Below are 16,988 nucleotides of genomic sequence, written 5' to 3'. Positions count from 1 at the left end.
TTCGTGTGTATATTTTCTAAACAGGGCTGCGTTTTTTTTTGTTTACTAGACGTGTGCTCCGTCTTCTTCATTCTTTTTTTTTTTTTTCGTTCATTCTTTCGTTCTCTTTGATTAAGGATTTGTTGAAGTTGGCATCTGTCGGCGATTTCCACCAGCTGTTTGGTGAGAGACAAGTGTAATCGGCACACACACACGATCCAGACGGGCCCCGTTCCATGACAGAATAAAGTTCTTATTTCGTGAGGGTTTAAAAAAAAAAGGGGGGGGAGTTGAGAACTGTATCTGTCTCGGTCAGAGTTTTCACGAATGACGGCTCCCGTTCAGTCATTTCTTTGTTCTTTTTTGGGAGGGATTTTTACCACAGTCGCGCACGGCCACTACTGGAAATAAGAAAATGCAAAACGAATACGAGTTGCAGCCAAAGAAAAAAAGGGAAAATCTATTTCCAGCAACTCACCATGTCGTAGAGTCACAAGGCTTTCACTGCCGAGCATCTCAGCTGGGGGTAACTACCAGTAGATTTAAATAAATAATCTCAAACGAGTTTCGCACGCGCATACATCATCGAAAACCGGATATCGTAAGTTTCCGCTTCGTAGCCTCACTAGGATCTGTAGAAATGCTTGTACTTTCACACACACACACATAATCTCACTTGCTAAATGTCATCATACATTATAACGATTTGTAATCACGTTGGTGGTCTAGCTATTTCAATGGAAAGATTTGAAGCTTGAGGCTAAATCCCTATAGAGAATGCTACGTGCTCAAGCCTCGTATAGAACCTAATCAGCCAACCATAAAAAAATTTGATTCTATTAGTGGTTTACCATCATCATCAAAGTGTTTTGTGCATTGTGTGTTTCCAGGCGTCCAATTCCTTGCGTGTCACGCGGCTTTGACGAACCGCTCTGCAGAATGGCGATAATGAGGTTATGATGACATGTTTGCCGTCGTTCCAGTATATGAAAGTATCCTCTGCCAACTCTATTTTGTCACCGCGCACGCAACATTCATTTTTCTTGTTCAGTTCCAATCTGCTTCTTATAACTGGCTCCTCAGAAAACATTCTTTTACCCCACTGAGTGAAAATACTCGATCGAAAAATAGGCAAGGAAAGTGGGCCAGATTTTTGGGAGCTAATAAAAAAAATATCACGAATTCCCGGAAGAAGGCAACATGGTGAAAAAATGGGTTTTTTTATTATGTCCGAGAAAAAGGGGGAGGCGCGTGAATGTATCCCATAGGACAAGAACTTATTTTTTTCTTCTTTTTCTCGTTCATATAGATCCTAAATGCTATATAAGAACGTAATGGGCACTTGTTACGATATATATATATATATATAGGTTTATAGGGGGGAGGGGGACTTATTGTCGTTTGTTTTAAGAGCCAGAAAGGAGGACCGGGATGTGTGCCTCAATCACGCAGAAGGGCGGTGGGTGGGGGGGATGCTGCTGCTGTCGTCATCAACAACGATACGATGGGCTCTCGACGTACAAACCAGCTGACCGGTAGCTAGGAAAAAAAAAATATATATATATATATATCACTTGGTTTTCTAAGAGGCATACTATCAAAACTAGAAGAAAGGAAAAAGAAAACATAAAGGAATCAGGCAAAACCATAAAAAGATTGCCTTGTTAGATTCTACGCCACTTACACACGCCAATTGGGTGGACGACCACAAACCATTTTCGAGGGACGTCGTTTTACGATGGCGTCGTCAAAAGCCCATCGACACTAATTAACAAAAAGATTTTCATTAATTTTTGTTTTTTGTTTTACGATGATTAGTCGACAAACGTAAAATATGTGGCATTTTTGGCCGACTCGTAAACTGTCGCTTTTCGGAACTATCAAGTCCGTGTTAGAAATACGGTTATATCATTAAGCTCTACGTATCGACGTTAGCTAAAGGAAAAGGTTGGCTATTATATGTGTGTGATGGGTCGGCCTTCTATCTTTTATTATTTCCTACTGTTTCCTTACAGTCACGCACGGTCACGTCCTCCCCAAAAGGAAAAATGAATATAAGAATATGGAGAGACTATAAATAAGATGTCGTAACGCGGTACTGGCGGTGTGGCTACATGGGAAGCTAGAGGGAATTGAATCGATCTATTCCGTTCACGTCCTCCACATTATTGTCAACGTTCTACTAGAAAAAGACAAAAAAGAAACGCCGCTGAGCACGTCTTTATCCCTTTTTCTCTTAAGACTGTTGTGTCCCTCGGTGGGGTCCATATTTATTTAAACATCATTCTTTTCTTTTGGATTTTTCGTTCCAGACACACAATATGTTACTGACAGAATTTTTATGTTCTTTCCTTGTTTTTGTTTTTTTCTTCACGACTTTTATTCACTTATATCGATTGCGTTTCTCTGTATTATATCATCACTACTGTCCAATATTCATCCATCGTTAAATCACCATGTAGCGTGCTGAGACCTCCTACGTTTTTTTTCCTCTTATAAAACTATACGTATAATAAACAAAGAATTGAAAAACATCAAGGCAAATAAGAGTGCAGTATACATGGAGACATCAAAGAAAGGCACATCAGAGTCACTTTGATTTACGTGTGTAGTGACGTGCACCTTGCTGTTGCAATTCAACACACACGAACAATCCTTGCTGGCTGTCGGTTATCTTTGATATAGCTATAACAAAGTCACTTGCTGATGCGAGATTCCAAGACAAAAGAATTTTCAAAAGGCAAACTCATAATAAGAGAATTGCTGTTGATAATGAATTTTGGCGTCGTCAAAAGGAGCCAAAACGAATAAATATGCATTTTGACAAAAGAAGTTTAAAGGTGAACATGAGCTGCTGGACCAACAACGACAGCTGCAATGAATAGAGAAACTCGTGTGTATACCTCTCCTTCCATTCCGAAATTGAATTTTCCCTTTTCTTGAAAAGAAATAAAAGTTTTCAAAGGAAACCGATTTCTTTTGATTTCCTCCGAAAGTGCTGGCGATGCGAGTGCAAGGTATGCAATCGTACTATACTTGTCGTTTATAAATATAGGTACTACACACAAGACGAGTGAGAGCGCACATCACAACAGAAGCCATCACCATCAGAAGCCAAAATATAAAAAAAACGAACTGGAAGAAATATATGTGTCTAATGCATTCAGTAAAGTTGTCGAACCCATCAACAGAGCCGGGACTGAGTGGGGCCCCGATCATTCTTCCCTCCGTTGAGTATCAAAACGCATTTATTTTATTTTTTTTACACTTTTTTTTATTATTATTTTCATTCGTTTCACGATACTAAACACTTTTACATATATCGTACATCACACATTTACGACATAGTAGTAGAAACGATAAGAGACATAATACACAAGTATCCTCTGTGTGTGTGTGTGTGTGTGTATCTGTGTATTGAATATATATAAATAAAGCATAAGGGTTCGCCTACTGGCACGAATGAAGAAAAAAGTTGAAAAAAAAAGAAGAGTGGTCGTATATATAGTATAGGGCCATCGATCCTTTTCACAATTATTCCCGGCGCACGACCATAAAAGCCTCCATCATCTTTCTTATTCGCCCCCGTCCGACAGCGGGAGCCCGCCGATGCAGCAACAGCGGCACAGCAGTAGCACGTTTTCTCATTTTCTTTTCTTAAAAAGGGCAAAAGCGCTTGAAAAACGAAATAGCTTATATAACCCACCACTACCACCAACCATCTTTTTCAGCTTGGCCAGTTTATATATATATTTTTTTCTCGTGCACGTCAACCCCATCGTCTTTACTCCTCAAATTCACGGACCGTCGCTTCAAGGCAAATGTCTGCTCCTACCCTTTCACACACACAAAAACTTGTAGGATATTTTTGTATTGCGTCCAGTAGCAAACAACTCATGAGGAGGATTATATTCTGTAGAAAAGCCCACACGCTGTAGAAAATTATTCGCAGCCCATGTTAGAGTGTTTGGGCACAAAACGTATCATCATTCTAAACAAACACTGTGGGGAAAAAATTGGAGCAAAGCAAAGCGTAGTAGGCCTTAAAATTGTATTTCTTCTTCCAAGGCCCAGTCAGAGACATGAATAATTACATTGGCGTTTCCCGACATTCAACGATCAATGGCCCGTAGTCGTTATTCACTTTGAATTCATCAATAACAAAGAAAAGGGAGTGCCAAGCGTCGTGATATCATTCCAACTTGGAATGCATACCTTAGACAATCTCGTGAAACTCACGTAAGCTCATCCACGTTTCCCTGGTTTATCTGACACATAAAAACTTGCTACTTGCATCAAAATTTAGTATCACTTTTCTTCTGGAAGCGTGAGGGAATAATGGTAAATTTATCTGATGCTTTATTGAAAAGCTACTCAACTTGTATATGACATGGGGATGAATCCAGCAGACAAGTGGCTGGAGACAGCTTGCATGCAAGTTGTATTGATACCATATACACAATATATCGGGGAAGACGATAGAAATCGTTAAAAAAAAAAGAGAACCGCTGTCATAACTCCGTCGTCCCCTTTTGGCGTACACTTAAAAAAAAAAAAAAGTTGGGAGATAGTCAAAATATGGAAACACGCACACACAATAGAACGAAGAAAAGAAGAAGACTCATTCAGAGTGGGAGTTAAGGACAGGTCTTGGGGGAAATCGTTTTTAATATATAAGAATACTCGGCATTATCGAGCGATACATCAGGCCAAATTGGAAGACATGCCAGGCTGGAGAGAAAGAGACGGAAGAGATGAGACAACAATAATTTTTTAAAGACCAAGCAAATTTTTAAAATAATTATCCATCGATCAATCAACGACCGAGTATCAAATTTTGTCTTTGTTTCCTAGAACGAGATAGAAACGAGTCACGTGGTTGAGCATGTGGCAAAAGGAAAATTATTTGATGCACACCACACAAAGAGAAAAGCCGGAAAGATAAGAAGGAGCACGTTGAATGGATAGCAAAGGCCAGGCATGTGGAGGAATGTTAAGTCGGTAGATTAACAAGTTCCAAACAAAACAAGAAAAAATATATTGATGGTCCGCATAGGCAGGAAGAAGAGGATTGTAAAAATAGCGGGTCACGCAAGAGTCTTTTGTTTTCTCTGGTTGGCGAAAGAATCAGACTACTAGACGTTCATAAGGAAAGAGGTTTGTGCGACATTTAACAAACGGCGAGTTTTCGAATGCGTCCAAACGGCAGGAGAATTTGGTTTTAAAAAAGGAAGGTAATCGAAAAGTTGTGTGTTCTTTTGTTTTAATATGGCAATCAAAGAGTGGTTGAGCTATTTTGTTGGTTTCTTCTTTGCTTGAAGGATATTAGTCAATATCATTGCTCAAGGGGGGGGAAAATTCAAAAATAAAATATCAACAGATTAAATTGAGTCGATCGAGGAGAAGAAAGCAATGTGCGTGATGGCCAGCGCAACGGGAGTGGGAGTTTACAGCAAAATTAGTGTTGCGCATTTTGTTTGTGTTTTTTTTTAGACGGGGGTCGACGATGAACGTACAGTACAAATGATATTTCAGACTAAGTTGTGGTATCCAAGACAAATCATAAAGAGAGAGTAAGAGTAAGAGAGAGCTGGGATGATATGCACTGGCACCCAGTCAATCAGAAAAGACCACAGTCCTTAAGATTGTTCTTGATCACCACATCCGTGACGGCGTCAAATACAAATTGGATGTTACTGGTGTCGGTGGCACAGGTAAAGTGCGTGTAAATTTCCTTCTGGTCACGTCGCTTATTTAAACTTTCAAACTTCATTTGAATGTACGCGGCACCTTCCTCGTAAGTGTTATTACCTTGAACAGGAAAAAACCAATTCCAATCATTCTTTCGCATTGAAACAAACTCGAAAAATATACTATTTACCTTGGTATTCAGGAAAGCAGATGGTAAGAGATGATTTTGTTATTTTCTCCTCAAAGAGATCTTTCTTGTTGAGGAACAGGATGATCGAAGTCTCCACAAACCACTTGTTGTTACATATCGAGTCAAACAACTTCATCGACTCAATCATCCGGTTCATTTCCTCATCCTCTGCCAGCACCAAATCGTAACCTAAATGCAAAAGAGAAATCCATCGTCACCAATTAGAATTAGAAAAAGTGGGATCAATCGGAAATCCTTCTCAACCTGATAATGCCACACAGAAGATTATGGCTGTGACACCTTCGAAACAGTGTATCCATTTTTTGCGTTCTGATCGTTGCCCACCAACATCAAACATTCTGCAAATTCGAACAAAAGCGAACACGTTTGTAACAATTGTTAGAAGTGGCAAATGAATCATTTACTTGAAACGAAGTCCTTTGAATGAAAAATGGGTTTCAATGATGCCTGTCGTTTTCACTCTTGTTCTCAGGACGTCCTGTTGCGTAGGCACATAGTTCGGTGCTGAGATACGGTCTAAGGCATTGAGGTAATAGGCAGCTGAATCGTTCAGCTGGTATTCCCTGGAGCGAGAAAAGCAATGCTGCACTCCTCCATCCATCCATAGCCGTTTCATAACCTAACCAATAAAAACAAAACGCTAGGAAAAGTTTTCAATTAGAGTGACCAGAGAAGTCGTGCGATCGAACCTGAGCTAAATCATAGGTAAGCATTCCTTCATCAGCAGCACTGGCAAGTGTAAAAAACAGCCTGGCATCATCCTGCAGAGAAGACAGAAACTAATGATAAATATAATTTTTGACAGTGGAAAATTAACCCACCACAGCTCTACTGGAATCTGCAAAGTTGATTCTGAGTTGACCCATTGCACGAATGATGGCCATTAGACTTTGTATTGTGTTACTATAAACTACTGGCCGATACTGTTCACATTCTTCTTTTGAATATCCAGTTTCATGGATGATTTTCATCTGTTTCACAATTGTACTTTTGCCTGATTCACCAGCACCTTTAAAAAATATACAAGCATCATAACTTAGACAGGGAAACTATTGTCAATAGTATAGCGTACTACTCACCAAGCAACAGGAGTTTGACTTCACGAGCAGCTCTTTCTCCATCAGCCCTCAAATCTTTGTCAATCTTCTTGGACCGCTCAACCGCTTCTTTATCGGTTGTTGAGCTAACCGCACAACCCATAGTGAACTTTTGTGAATAGACCTATGCACACAATGTTGAAATGGTTAATCAGACCCAAGCCTAACTCACTAGTGAAACATTTAGATAAAATTACAAAAGGAGTAACTGTCACTAACACCAATTAGTTGTCAAGTTGAATTAAAATCGAAACGAATTCAACGGAACAAAAAAACGAGAAATTGTTTCGTTAAACTTTGAAAAGTGTTTGATCGTAACGGAGCTTGGTTAAACTTTCAAACGGCCACTGAGTCGTGTCAACTCTTCACCCCAAGTCCCGAATCTAAACGTAATTTAAAAAGGTAGACAAGATCGATCAAAACGAATAGAGATTTTTAATTTGATGTCTCTTGTGACAAAATGAAAAAGTTTAAAACGGAAGTTTTGACATTTTCGATTCTTTTACAAGCAGTAAGGAAAACCCAACTTACGCTCTATGCAAAGGCGGGGCATTACAGCAGCGGCAAAACTCGAAACTAAAACTCTGTGCCGCTTGCAAATTGGCAACACGGCTTTTGGGGAAAACCACGCCTCTCTTTTTTCAGATTTTTTTTTGTCGACCCCAAAATGTGAGAGCATTGCAGTACGAAATGGTGAGTCCCTTTTTTTTAACATGACGCTACGGTCGTGTGAATAGACAGATAACCGTTACGAATTCGCCTTACTCGAGAGCTCATCGCGTCGTTTTCAAATTTTGATGTCACTTACCCTGCTAACAAATTCATTATCACTGATCTCGGGTTATTGGTTACCTGTTTGCTTTGGCAAATCGATTTCTTTGCCTACCAACAAATGTAAAACCATGCGTCTTGAAGGCTGCAAATTCGTTCGCCTTTTTGTTTATATGACACGTAATTACGGCATGTTAAAAACCGGTTTTACAACGGTTCGGTAAGCAGCCTCCATTGTGTTCATGAGCGAGAGCACTACAACACAGTACAAACAACGAAAATGGATGAAAAAAGCTTTGGCTGTACACAAATCGACCGGAAATACATCGTCTCACGCACACGGTCTTTTATGGAAATACTTTTTTCCTCCCCCTTTTTTTTTTTTTATTATACACAACGCAGTATTTCTGTTGGGTTTGTTCTGGGTGGTTCAGTGAGGAAACCGGAACCCTCGTTTGTATATATGTTAGCCTTTACAAGAGGCCGCGCCCTGATTTCTTTCTTTTCCATTTCCTCAGCATGAAATATTCATGTTTCTGGGTCTTAAAACAGATGCGCTCTTTGAGCTGTCTTTTTGTAAACAAATACCCGCCGACAACTTGTGAGACATGATTCATATTGAAGTGATGCTAGACCACCCACTGCGATTTAGCATTTTGTTGCAAATGGAAGGGAAAAAAACGATTAAAGCCTCCAGCATGCACACGATGATCCCAGAGAAATCACAGTTGCATGGCACTTGTAAAGAAAAAAAAGGAAACAGTATGGTAAATGACGTCAATGTAACATCGTAATGATAAAAAGAAAAATATTTTCGAGGCATGTGGAAATTCGAGATCTATCGACTCCCTTTGGGATATCATTTATTTCTAAATTTGAAACATCGAGGCAGTTCTACATCAAAACGCCATCAGCTAGTTAGTTGGTTCTCACCATTATTATTTTTTTTTATGTGACTAAGCAAATGTGTGGGTGCAAAGTCTTTTAGGTTACTCACACTTCCGTATTGCTCTATCTGCTTAACGAATGGCTTTCCACTATTTTCTGATCAAAGGCAATTGGAAGAATTTAAAAAACCTTCGCCGACAACGCTGATCAGTGTAAATTACAAGGAATTTAATATTCTTGTAATGAATTTTCTTAAAACCATTTATTTTTTTTAGAACGGACACGATAAATAGTCAAACCACTTGGTAATGAATTCCACATTTTTTTGCGCATTTGCAGTTCGCAAATGATGGAAAAAAATTGCTGTTGATGGCTTAAAATATCCAGAACACCCAGTAGCCTGCAATGGAATAGGTCACGTTGCTGTCTAGCTAGGCATTTTCTACGTTACGGAAATTCGGTATGGTAAAATGTTTCAACTATACGAAAGACTTTTTTTTGTTTAACTTTTTGTTGTTCAACAGATTTTTGAAATTGACACAAACATATAAAGAAGCGCAAGACTGCTGAGAAAATAAAATGTAAAACAGTCATATGCAGATAAAAAATATGCGTCGTTAAACTGTAAAGTCAACGGTAGAATTTATAGCCTGCACCCAGGAAATATGGCATAGTTATTGATTTGAAATACGCATCCTTTATATTCAGAAACTTTGAGCATCCATAAAGGTGTCAAATGACCGAGAACGAAAGGGAAACTAATATGGTAGCTGCGAAATGGATTGCAAATGTATCGATATGCAAAAAACGGCATACTTGTGCGCATCGCCAACTAATGTGAAGAAACACATAAAAAGGTATAAGATCGTGAATTATTGTCAAGATGCAAATGTCGCGTACCCACGACGACGTACTGCCCCAAATAGTAAAAAAAAATTACACGGATTCAGTGTTCATCATTTCTACTCGTGTTACAGGAAGTATCAAGTCCACAAGTACAGAGAGATAAACCGTTATGCTCGTAAAAAATTTGGCTGGACTTCTTTATCTCACAACACGGAAATGTCATGTGTGACGCGCTGCCCTTTTAATAGGCAAGCATGAAATTTGTAACAAAAGTTGAATACGAATAATTATTTTTGATATGGTCATCTCAACTTGTAGAAATGTGAATAAAGATTAATTGAGCGTAACAAATACTATCCCACTATTAAATTGTATTGCTGGAACAGCATCAATCATTTTCTACACCAAAAGACATATTTCTGACTATAATGAGCTGCAGGTCTTTATTCAATGTTCGATTAAAAAATCATTGAGAAAACAGCAATTTATAAAAGGCCTATATATATAGTCATTCCCTCCACAGAAAAGACTTGAGACGAACGACGTGGTTTCCAATTAGTACAGGTTGCAAAATTGCAATATAAATGCTAGAATCGATTTGACGATATCAGTACATATCTTCAATCTGAGAAAGGTAACGAATGGCATATTCTTTTAGTGGAGTCTCCTATATATAGTACAGCCATTTCCATCACTCCTGCGTTCCTTAGTTCAAAATCTGGATGGGGAACTGGAAGCACATGTTGAAGGGGCTGGCCGTCAACTTCCATCTCACATCGTAGCGGCGCTATAATTGAAAATTCATAAAAATAGCAGATCGTAAATTATATTGCCGTTTTAAAAAATGTAATTGATATATTTACGGTAGGGAATCCTCGACTGACGGGAAGAACGTAGCGATAAGTTTGCTTCACGTTCGGCTGGACCGGGCAGGTCATAGTGGCACAGGCGTTTGTGTTCATGTTTGGCAAAGGGAGCTCCAACATTCTGTTGGCCCAGAATGCTCTTCCAGTGACTTGGGACGCTCCGACAGCTAAACGGGGTATCAAAAGAATGCTGTGTTAACATAGCCTACTTGCCAGCGGAATGGAGAAAAATCCTTTTATTTTTAACAGGATACTCAGTTAAAGATAGCAAACAAGGAAAATTTCAGTTATTGTAGATTCTGCTGAAATGCAGACAGGAAATGACAACATTTATTTAGCACTAGTATTACTCTTGTTACTTACTTGGGATAAAATCAACTTCAATAGTAACCTCGGTTCCCTTTTTCAGTACACAGGGACGGCGTTGCGCTGCCTCCGGGCATGGAGTAATACGAACTTCCTTTATAGTACCCGTTCCATAGTCTATATTTTGAAACCACATCTTATTAGTTGGTGATACGCATTAGTAGATTACATGTGCAACATTTCCAGCAGTACAGGCTTCAGACACACTTGTCAAAAGAGCTACAACGATTGTTTACTTTCGTTATATGTAAATTTAATCACGTTCTTCGTAAATGCATTTTCTGCAACCTTTTTTAGACATCTGGCTAATGGAAAATCACAGATGCCATGAAACGAAATAAAAAAACATAAATGTTTTTGCCCATTACAATTGCACATATGACAATTGTAAAAGGCACTACTACACAGAAGGCGGAGTAGGAGGGAAATATCAAAAGGTATAAACTTACTTCCTCCTCTCTGGCACGCGGCTACCGAAAGAAGCTTTTCAGCATAGCTGATGCTGGGAAGGGCAATAAGAATCAGGAAGAGTAGACGGTTTGCCATTCTTGCTACGGAAGCGACGACTTGCAACGACACAGAATAAATTGGTACAACCGCAAACAAGAAAAGATTGCCGACTAAAACTCTCACCCAAGTTTAAATAGGCTGCTGAAGTGCTCTTTCTCCCCAATAGCATCGACGGATTCTTTCAATCTCAGACACTTGTATCCCACGTCAATGCTCTTTCGACTTTTTGGGGGCGGAGCTTCTTGTGTGCGCTGCAACCAACAGCTACTTTCAATTTCAAATATCCCACATGACCCCTTTGATATGATCAAGATACTTCTTTTTTTGCGTTCGTACTCTAAGTAAAAAAAAACAAAAAAACAACAACTTTACTGGTCCACTTTATACTTCGTCTAGTGAGTCATTTTATCAAAGCATCCATTTCCGATCCAATGACCCTGAAATCAGTTCGAATCAGCTAGCGTTGTGCCAATATCGTAAACAGGAACTGTTGGGAACCAAGCTTATTATATGGAGTCAGTAGATATGGATTTATAACAAACTGGCGCACTCTTACTACAAGCGATTATACGCAATAACAAAAATAGATAATCCTTTATGCATTTCGTCTACTATCACAAAGCCAGACAGAAATGTATCTCAATCCATGTCTGGCAAAAGAATACATATTGGCAATGTTTCCGACCAGTATAAAACAAAATCATGCTGCGTATCTTGTTGCATAGAGATGCGAGCAGAAAGTGGTAGTTTCACTAGCGACGCTGGTATCTCTTTTGTGTACAACAATTAATAAAGATTCGTAAAATCTATTCTCGGTGTTGGTTCTTGGACGTCTGCAGCAATAAAAGTTGGGACATCTGGTTTTTCCTGAGAACCACTGCATGTTGTGTGACTCCTCGACAACAGCAAGTTGGTTGAGAGATCACATTTCAAGGCTGCTTTGAACAGAATTCTAAGCTAACTATTATACCAAGAAACTTACCTGTGTTTAGGCTGCAAAATTTTGGTTAAGAAATTCGTTGTTGATTAATCATTTCCGCGTCTCGATGCGTGCAGTGAAAAAAGTGAGACTGATCTTAAGCTGGTTGTTGTTTGGGACAGTAATATAACGTGGATAAATTACATCCTTCCCAAGTATAAATATTATGGCCCGGGAAATATGACGGACAGTCAAGCTTTAAAAATCTGTTTTCAAAAATTTCCCGATAGGGATTCTGTCTAGATGAGATGATATAGTACGTCACCGATTCCGTTGTTTACGATATTTCTCTCAATAGATGGCGTTTGCTGTAATAGGGATTCAATTCAGCTTTCGGGGTGGTTCAGAAATGTTTTAGACGTTTTGCCGGTTGTCATGGAGCCGCTCTCGAACTAGTGTTTTTGTAAAGCTGGCATAATGGCAGATTCTCATGTCACGATTTTTAGGTATCTAAGTTACAAAGGACGAAGCAATCAAACCCAACTTTAGGTTTGTCATGTTTGTGTCCGTCGCTAGATAGAGATTAGCTTGCAAATTTTGTCTCAATTAAAGTAACTATGGTAACCACGGGTAACAGCTATAAGACAAAGAGTTTGTATACCTGTAAGGAAACGTGTTCTTATGAAACCCATTTATCAATGATATGGTCTGTTGATTGGAAGGGGAAAGGTTTTGTAAACAGTTCGTCTGTCAACCAATTAGTTGCCAGTAAGGTTTCATGTATCAATGTTTTTTATTTTGTCGTATTTGTTTGTATTTTTACTAGGGGTCCTCACTGTGTTCGGAAAGTTCCCGATAGGGTTTGTGTTGTTTCTTGTTACTTGCGATCATAGGGTTGAAAAACACGATTTAACAAGAGTTCCTGTTACATCGTGGTTCAGAAGACACCGTTTGAAAGAAACATCCAGCTCAAAGCACAGTTCAAACTGTTCTTATCCTTAGTGGGACAATGGTATAATATGTTTGCATGTTATTTCTTTCAGTTCAATTTTCTGTCATACAATGTTTTCATTCTCCAGGTACGCCCTCTATCAGCAGCCTTACCATGTGCTTCATAAATACATCAACCCCTGAGATCGTTGGAAATTGTTTGTTCTCCACCTTTATTATCCACATGCAATTTTCACACTACTTCATTACATCCATGGTAATTCATGGTATGTCAGTTGTTTAACTTCAGTTACAATAATTTTTTAGGAAATTTTTACCTACTTTAGGAAAACCAGGTGTGATATTTTATCATCCTGGAAAATGGATTCTGGAAATTGATGATTTCTAATATACAACTGATTTTCAGGTTTATTTTTACATGTACAAAATAGATCTGCATTAATGTTGTTCTGCTTTCATACAAGCAGATAACGAGTTTAATATATTTAAGGCGTGTTTTGGCGTCTACCCTGGTTGAGTTGAACTCAACCATAAGGTTGACACCAAAATGGATTTTAGATCAACTCGGTTGGTCGAAGTCGGACTAACCAAGTTTACATTTCAGTTGACACCAAAATGAAAGTTGAGCCGAAGTCACGCCCACCACTTCATTATTCGGCGAAAACCACAATTTTCATAAAATGTGGCAGTGGTGTTGGTGTCCCCTCTCCCCTTCTCTCTATCTTAGGTTGTCTGCTATGTGTAGTTAATATTTATTAATTTTATAATTTATACGCTGTCGATTCTCGATTCAGTGTGCCCAACTGATTACTGCATCAGGTTTGAAAGTTTTGTTAATTCTTTTATTTTCTTGTTCCTAATTTTACCCCTTCTATTTTTTTCCGCCAGTCTTCAAGAAAAATGGTGGACAAGGGAAAATGAAAAAAAAAAAAAAAATAACGTCTGCTAGTTTTTTTTTAATTATTCGTGAATGCTTTGTTGCCATATAACAATTGTATTCGGCAAAGAAAAAGGGGTTGGGTCGTCTGCTTCGGTTCTGGTTCTACCATGCTCTAGGACCATGGTAGAACTCGGCCATATAGACTGGCGGTTGAAGTTGAACCTCAACCAAGGGGGGAAATATCAGTTGTCGCCAAATCATTGGTTCAGTTCAACCAGGTTGACACAAAAATGCGGTTGATCGCAACTCAACCTCATTCCTGATCAACCAGGTAGACGCCAAAACGCGCCTTTACATTTCAGAATGAGTTTCCAATTTGAAGTTGTGAGTGATTTATTGGATTATGGATTCCCACTTTGAAAACCAAATTATTTCCTTCTACAAATGGATTTTGAAGTATCGTACATGTGGTATTATGTACTCAATGATGTATGTACCATTGTGTGCCTCATAATGTTATTACTTTATGGAATCAGTTCATTCAATTGTAACCTATTTTTGTATTCAAAACATAGATCTTCGGGAAGCCTTTAGTTGACGTTATACTAAAAAATTCCCATGGAAGGTATTTGTTACAGACACATATTCAGAATTTTTAACTGAACACTTTTTTTGTTTTGTTTTTTTCACCTTCAGGAAGTTCTTTCAGGATCTGTTATCGACCGTCTATGTTTATGGGATCTGCCGTTTAGTTAGAAACTTTAACTTAGAAATGTGCTCAGCATAGAATTTATGTAAAACAAGTTTCTTAATTTGCTTCAAGGATTGTTTTACATTGATATGTGTTTGTTTTGTTTTGTTTTTGTTTCAACCTAGATGAAAAATGATATTTGATTGGAAAAAGTTTCTGGTTGAGACAAGAGATCAAAAAATGATACTGTTTAGGAGGACGACCGGCAATTTCAAGATTCATTTATTTCCTTCCACATTATAGTATTTATATATATTTTTAAAATTGAATTGCGTATCTGGGCTCCCTTCTTTTCTGTGGCCCCGTTTCCCCTTGACTTGTGATAAGCCCGTAGGGGGTCATGCCCCTACTGTGATCAGCAGCAAAGGTTGTGAGTGCGCTGTCCGGAAAGGGGACGTGGGGGTCCTCAAGTTCTATGATATCATTGGAGGGCGAAGAGGCTACCCAAAAATCCGAATTAACGGTTAATCGCTCACGTAAAAACTTGTCCGAAACCTTCCATCCTTTTCCGGCTTCTCTTAGCCACACCCCGGGTAATCTCCCCGGGGATTCGGTTCAATTAAGGCAGGGTTTACCCCAACCTTGGTTTACCTTAAGGGTTATATAATATATATCAATACAAAATGCTGAAAACAATTTTTTCAAAAATGTTGTCCTTTTTTCTGATATTTTGATAAGTATTTCGTATTTTGGTTAGTACTTTTACCTTTTTCAATGAAATTGTCTTACCATTATTTATCTGGACTATATTCCCCGTTTTATTGAAATTCCGTTTAAGTGCGTAGTTTTACAAGTTTACCCTTCGCAGACAAAGTCAATTGGGATTTATTTTCATTTAAATCTCAACTTTCTGTTGAGTATTGACTAGGCTTATTCATATGTACACTGTTTGAAAGTGCTGTATTGACGTACGATTATTATCTGAATAAGTTATATAATGTTTCAACTAAACTCTGTAAGGAATCGAACCTTTACTTTTCAGCATGCCTTGCCGATGCTCAACCACAGAGCCGCGAGTCACAATAATAAGCTCACTGTTTCGCTTATTCATTTGAGGTATGTGTACATTTAGGTGTAAATATACACAGGCTATATACACTTAGAATTATATTGTTAAATGGAAACTTCCGAGGTAACTGGATGACATATTGTTCCCTTTGCAGACTGTTTGAGTAGCATGTGAAGAGCTGCCATTTTACTAAACTAAACTACACATGAAAATGGTATATATCAACCAAAAGCAAGAACAAACAGAATCCTTGGTATTTACTGAAAACCTGCAACCGAAATATGGTAGTACTTGTCAAGACAATGTTTTGGGTTCTACTAGTATCTGGCTGGATGCAACTAGACTGCGCAAGGCTCTTTCAATGGTTCGTCTGCTCACGAACTGTCCCACATGCGTGAATGGAAATGCCATGAGGAATTAGTTTTATACTTCAATAACCCTCCACTTATCCATCTATTGGTATTCTTCATGGTTTAATCAACGAGTATCATCAATCAATTCCCCTGAAAAGTGAATAACACCTCTGGCTTTTAAGAATAAAGATTGGATGCCACTGCTAAACGCTATCTGCCAGTTCAAAGCACAGAATCATAGGGCAAAGCAAACGAAAGAGTCCATCCATGAAACTGTCATGCGACGCTTCCCTTTGCAGTACCTTTTCGCTTACCAAAGACTTCAAAGCTGTTCTTCACTTTTAGAAGCCTACGTACCCTTTCCGACAGTCATACTTTATGGTACAAATCTAAATAGATCTTAACCTTTTGCGAACAAACACATTTTCTGAATGTTCCATTTCAGGAAATGGCATAACGCCTCAAATGACCTTACGCTTGTTTTGGGCGACCTCCGAGCGTTCCAAAAGAATTAGTTAAACAATTAGGCGAAAAGGAGTAGTTCTACAAGGGAGAGAAACAACAACCAACCTAGCTGCACATTAAAATGTTTAATTTGTTCGACGAAAAACAAATGCACCCATTATTTCCAACAAGTGTGCATGAAGATTTAAGGAATAGTCAACAAGTCATCACGTGAACTCCTCTTAAAAAGTGGGTTAGGAGATTTTCACGAAATGACAAAGCTGATTGATTTTTCAATTTCAAAAGTCTATGCTGAATACACTGTTCATAATATTTCCCATATAAATCTGGCCAATGATACAACTCCGTATCCGTGTCCTATGATGAGTGCGGAAATCATTTGCCTAAGCAACGTTCGTAAATCAAATCATTCTTACTCCGTTTTCCCGGGTTGTT

At 38.6% G+C, this 16,988-nt stretch overlaps 2 protein-coding genes and 2 long non-coding RNA genes across 17 annotated transcripts; 2 read left to right on the top strand and 2 right to left on the bottom strand.

Moving 5' to 3' along the window:
* Positions 1-4,401: 4,401 nt before the first annotated feature.
* On the bottom strand, positions 4,402-7,612 carry LOC116932169 (guanine nucleotide-binding protein G(i) subunit alpha). 3 transcript variants are annotated; one of them, XM_045173402.1, is made up of 8 exons: positions 7,510-7,612; positions 6,961-7,102; positions 6,703-6,890; positions 6,571-6,642; positions 6,286-6,500; positions 6,125-6,219; positions 5,861-6,049; positions 4,402-5,790 (listed from the first exon to the last, which is right to left on the bottom strand). In XM_045173402.1, the coding sequence occupies exons 2-8, from the start codon at positions 7,079-7,081 to the stop codon at positions 5,600-5,602; spliced, it is 1,071 nt and encodes a 356-aa protein (XP_045029337.1). In that variant the 5' UTR covers positions 7,082-7,102; positions 7,510-7,612; the 3' UTR covers positions 4,402-5,599. The 3 variants fall into 3 exon arrangements, with proteins under 3 accessions (XP_045029337.1, XP_045029334.1, XP_045029332.1); XM_045173399.1 differs by lacking the exon at positions 7,510-7,612 and adding an exon at positions 7,176-7,503; XM_045173397.1 differs by lacking the exon at positions 7,510-7,612 and adding an exon at positions 7,198-7,503.
* Positions 7,586-10,098, top strand: LOC116932182. Of its 4 annotated transcripts, none has more exons than XR_004399371.2 (4): positions 7,678-8,849; positions 8,913-9,097; positions 9,162-9,273; positions 9,346-10,098. It is a non-coding gene; the product is annotated as an uncharacterized LOC116932182 (long non-coding RNA). The 4 variants fall into 4 exon arrangements; XR_006646539.1 differs by having other exon boundaries at positions 9,162-9,494; positions 9,615-10,098; XR_004399372.2 differs by lacking the exon at positions 7,678-8,849 and adding an exon at positions 7,586-7,671 and having other exon boundaries at positions 8,977-9,097; positions 9,162-10,098.
* On the bottom strand, positions 9,838-11,398 carry LOC116932175 (ecdysteroid-regulated 16 kDa protein). The gene is made up of 4 exons (XM_032939971.2): positions 11,165-11,398; positions 10,713-10,832; positions 10,347-10,516; positions 9,838-10,270 (listed from the first exon to the last, which is right to left on the bottom strand). Exons 1-4 carry the CDS (start codon positions 11,259-11,261, stop codon positions 10,190-10,192), a joined length of 468 nt encoding a protein of 155 aa, XP_032795862.1. The 5' UTR covers positions 11,262-11,398; the 3' UTR covers positions 9,838-10,189.
* Positions 11,399-11,946: 548 nt separating this feature from the next.
* Positions 11,947-14,925, top strand: LOC116928958. Of its 9 annotated transcripts, XR_006646508.1 has the most exons (8): positions 11,949-12,693; positions 12,971-13,156; positions 13,224-13,361; positions 13,422-13,501; positions 14,338-14,464; positions 14,551-14,600; positions 14,672-14,769; positions 14,852-14,925. It is a non-coding gene; the product is annotated as an uncharacterized LOC116928958 (long non-coding RNA). The 9 variants fall into 9 exon arrangements; XR_006646527.1 differs by having other exon boundaries at positions 11,947-12,693; positions 13,224-13,351; positions 13,422-13,515; positions 14,672-14,925; XR_006646526.1 differs by having other exon boundaries at positions 11,947-12,693; positions 13,422-13,515; positions 14,672-14,925.
* Positions 14,926-16,988: the final 2,063 nt, after the last annotated feature.

This window comes from Daphnia magna, linkage group LG1, assembly GCF_020631705.1.
Source record: "Daphnia magna isolate NIES linkage group LG1, ASM2063170v1.1, whole genome shotgun sequence".
Lineage (NCBI taxonomy): Eukaryota > Metazoa > Arthropoda > Branchiopoda > Diplostraca > Daphniidae > Daphnia > Daphnia magna.
This window is presented reverse-complemented; position numbering and strand designations above follow the sequence as displayed.

Bases quoted from the DNA above. Each gene is read 5' to 3' on its own strand.
- LOC116932169 (XM_045173402.1), bottom strand. From the start codon at position 7,081: ATGGGTTGTGCGGTTAGCTCAACAACCGATAAAGAAGCGGTTGAGCGG. The intron at 6,643-6,702 runs GTGGGTTAATTT...TCTTCTCTGCAG, and splicing joins CAGATTCCAGTAGAGCTGTG to GATGATGCCAGGCTGTTTTT. The intron at 5,791-5,860 runs GTAAATAGTATA...TTCCTGTTCAAG, and splicing joins CTGCTTTCCTGAATACCAAG to GTAATAACACTTACGAGGAA.
- LOC116932175 (XM_032939971.2), bottom strand. From the start codon at position 11,261: ATGGCAAACCGTCTACTCTTCCTGATTCTTATTGCCCTTCCCAGCATC. The intron at 10,517-10,712 runs GTAAGTAACAAG...TACCCCGTTTAG, and splicing joins TGAAGTTGATTTTATCCCAA to CTGTCGGAGCGTCCCAAGTC. The intron at 10,271-10,346 runs GTAAATATATCA...TTTCAATTATAG, and splicing joins TCAGTCGAGGATTCCCTACC to CGCCGCTACGATGTGAGATG.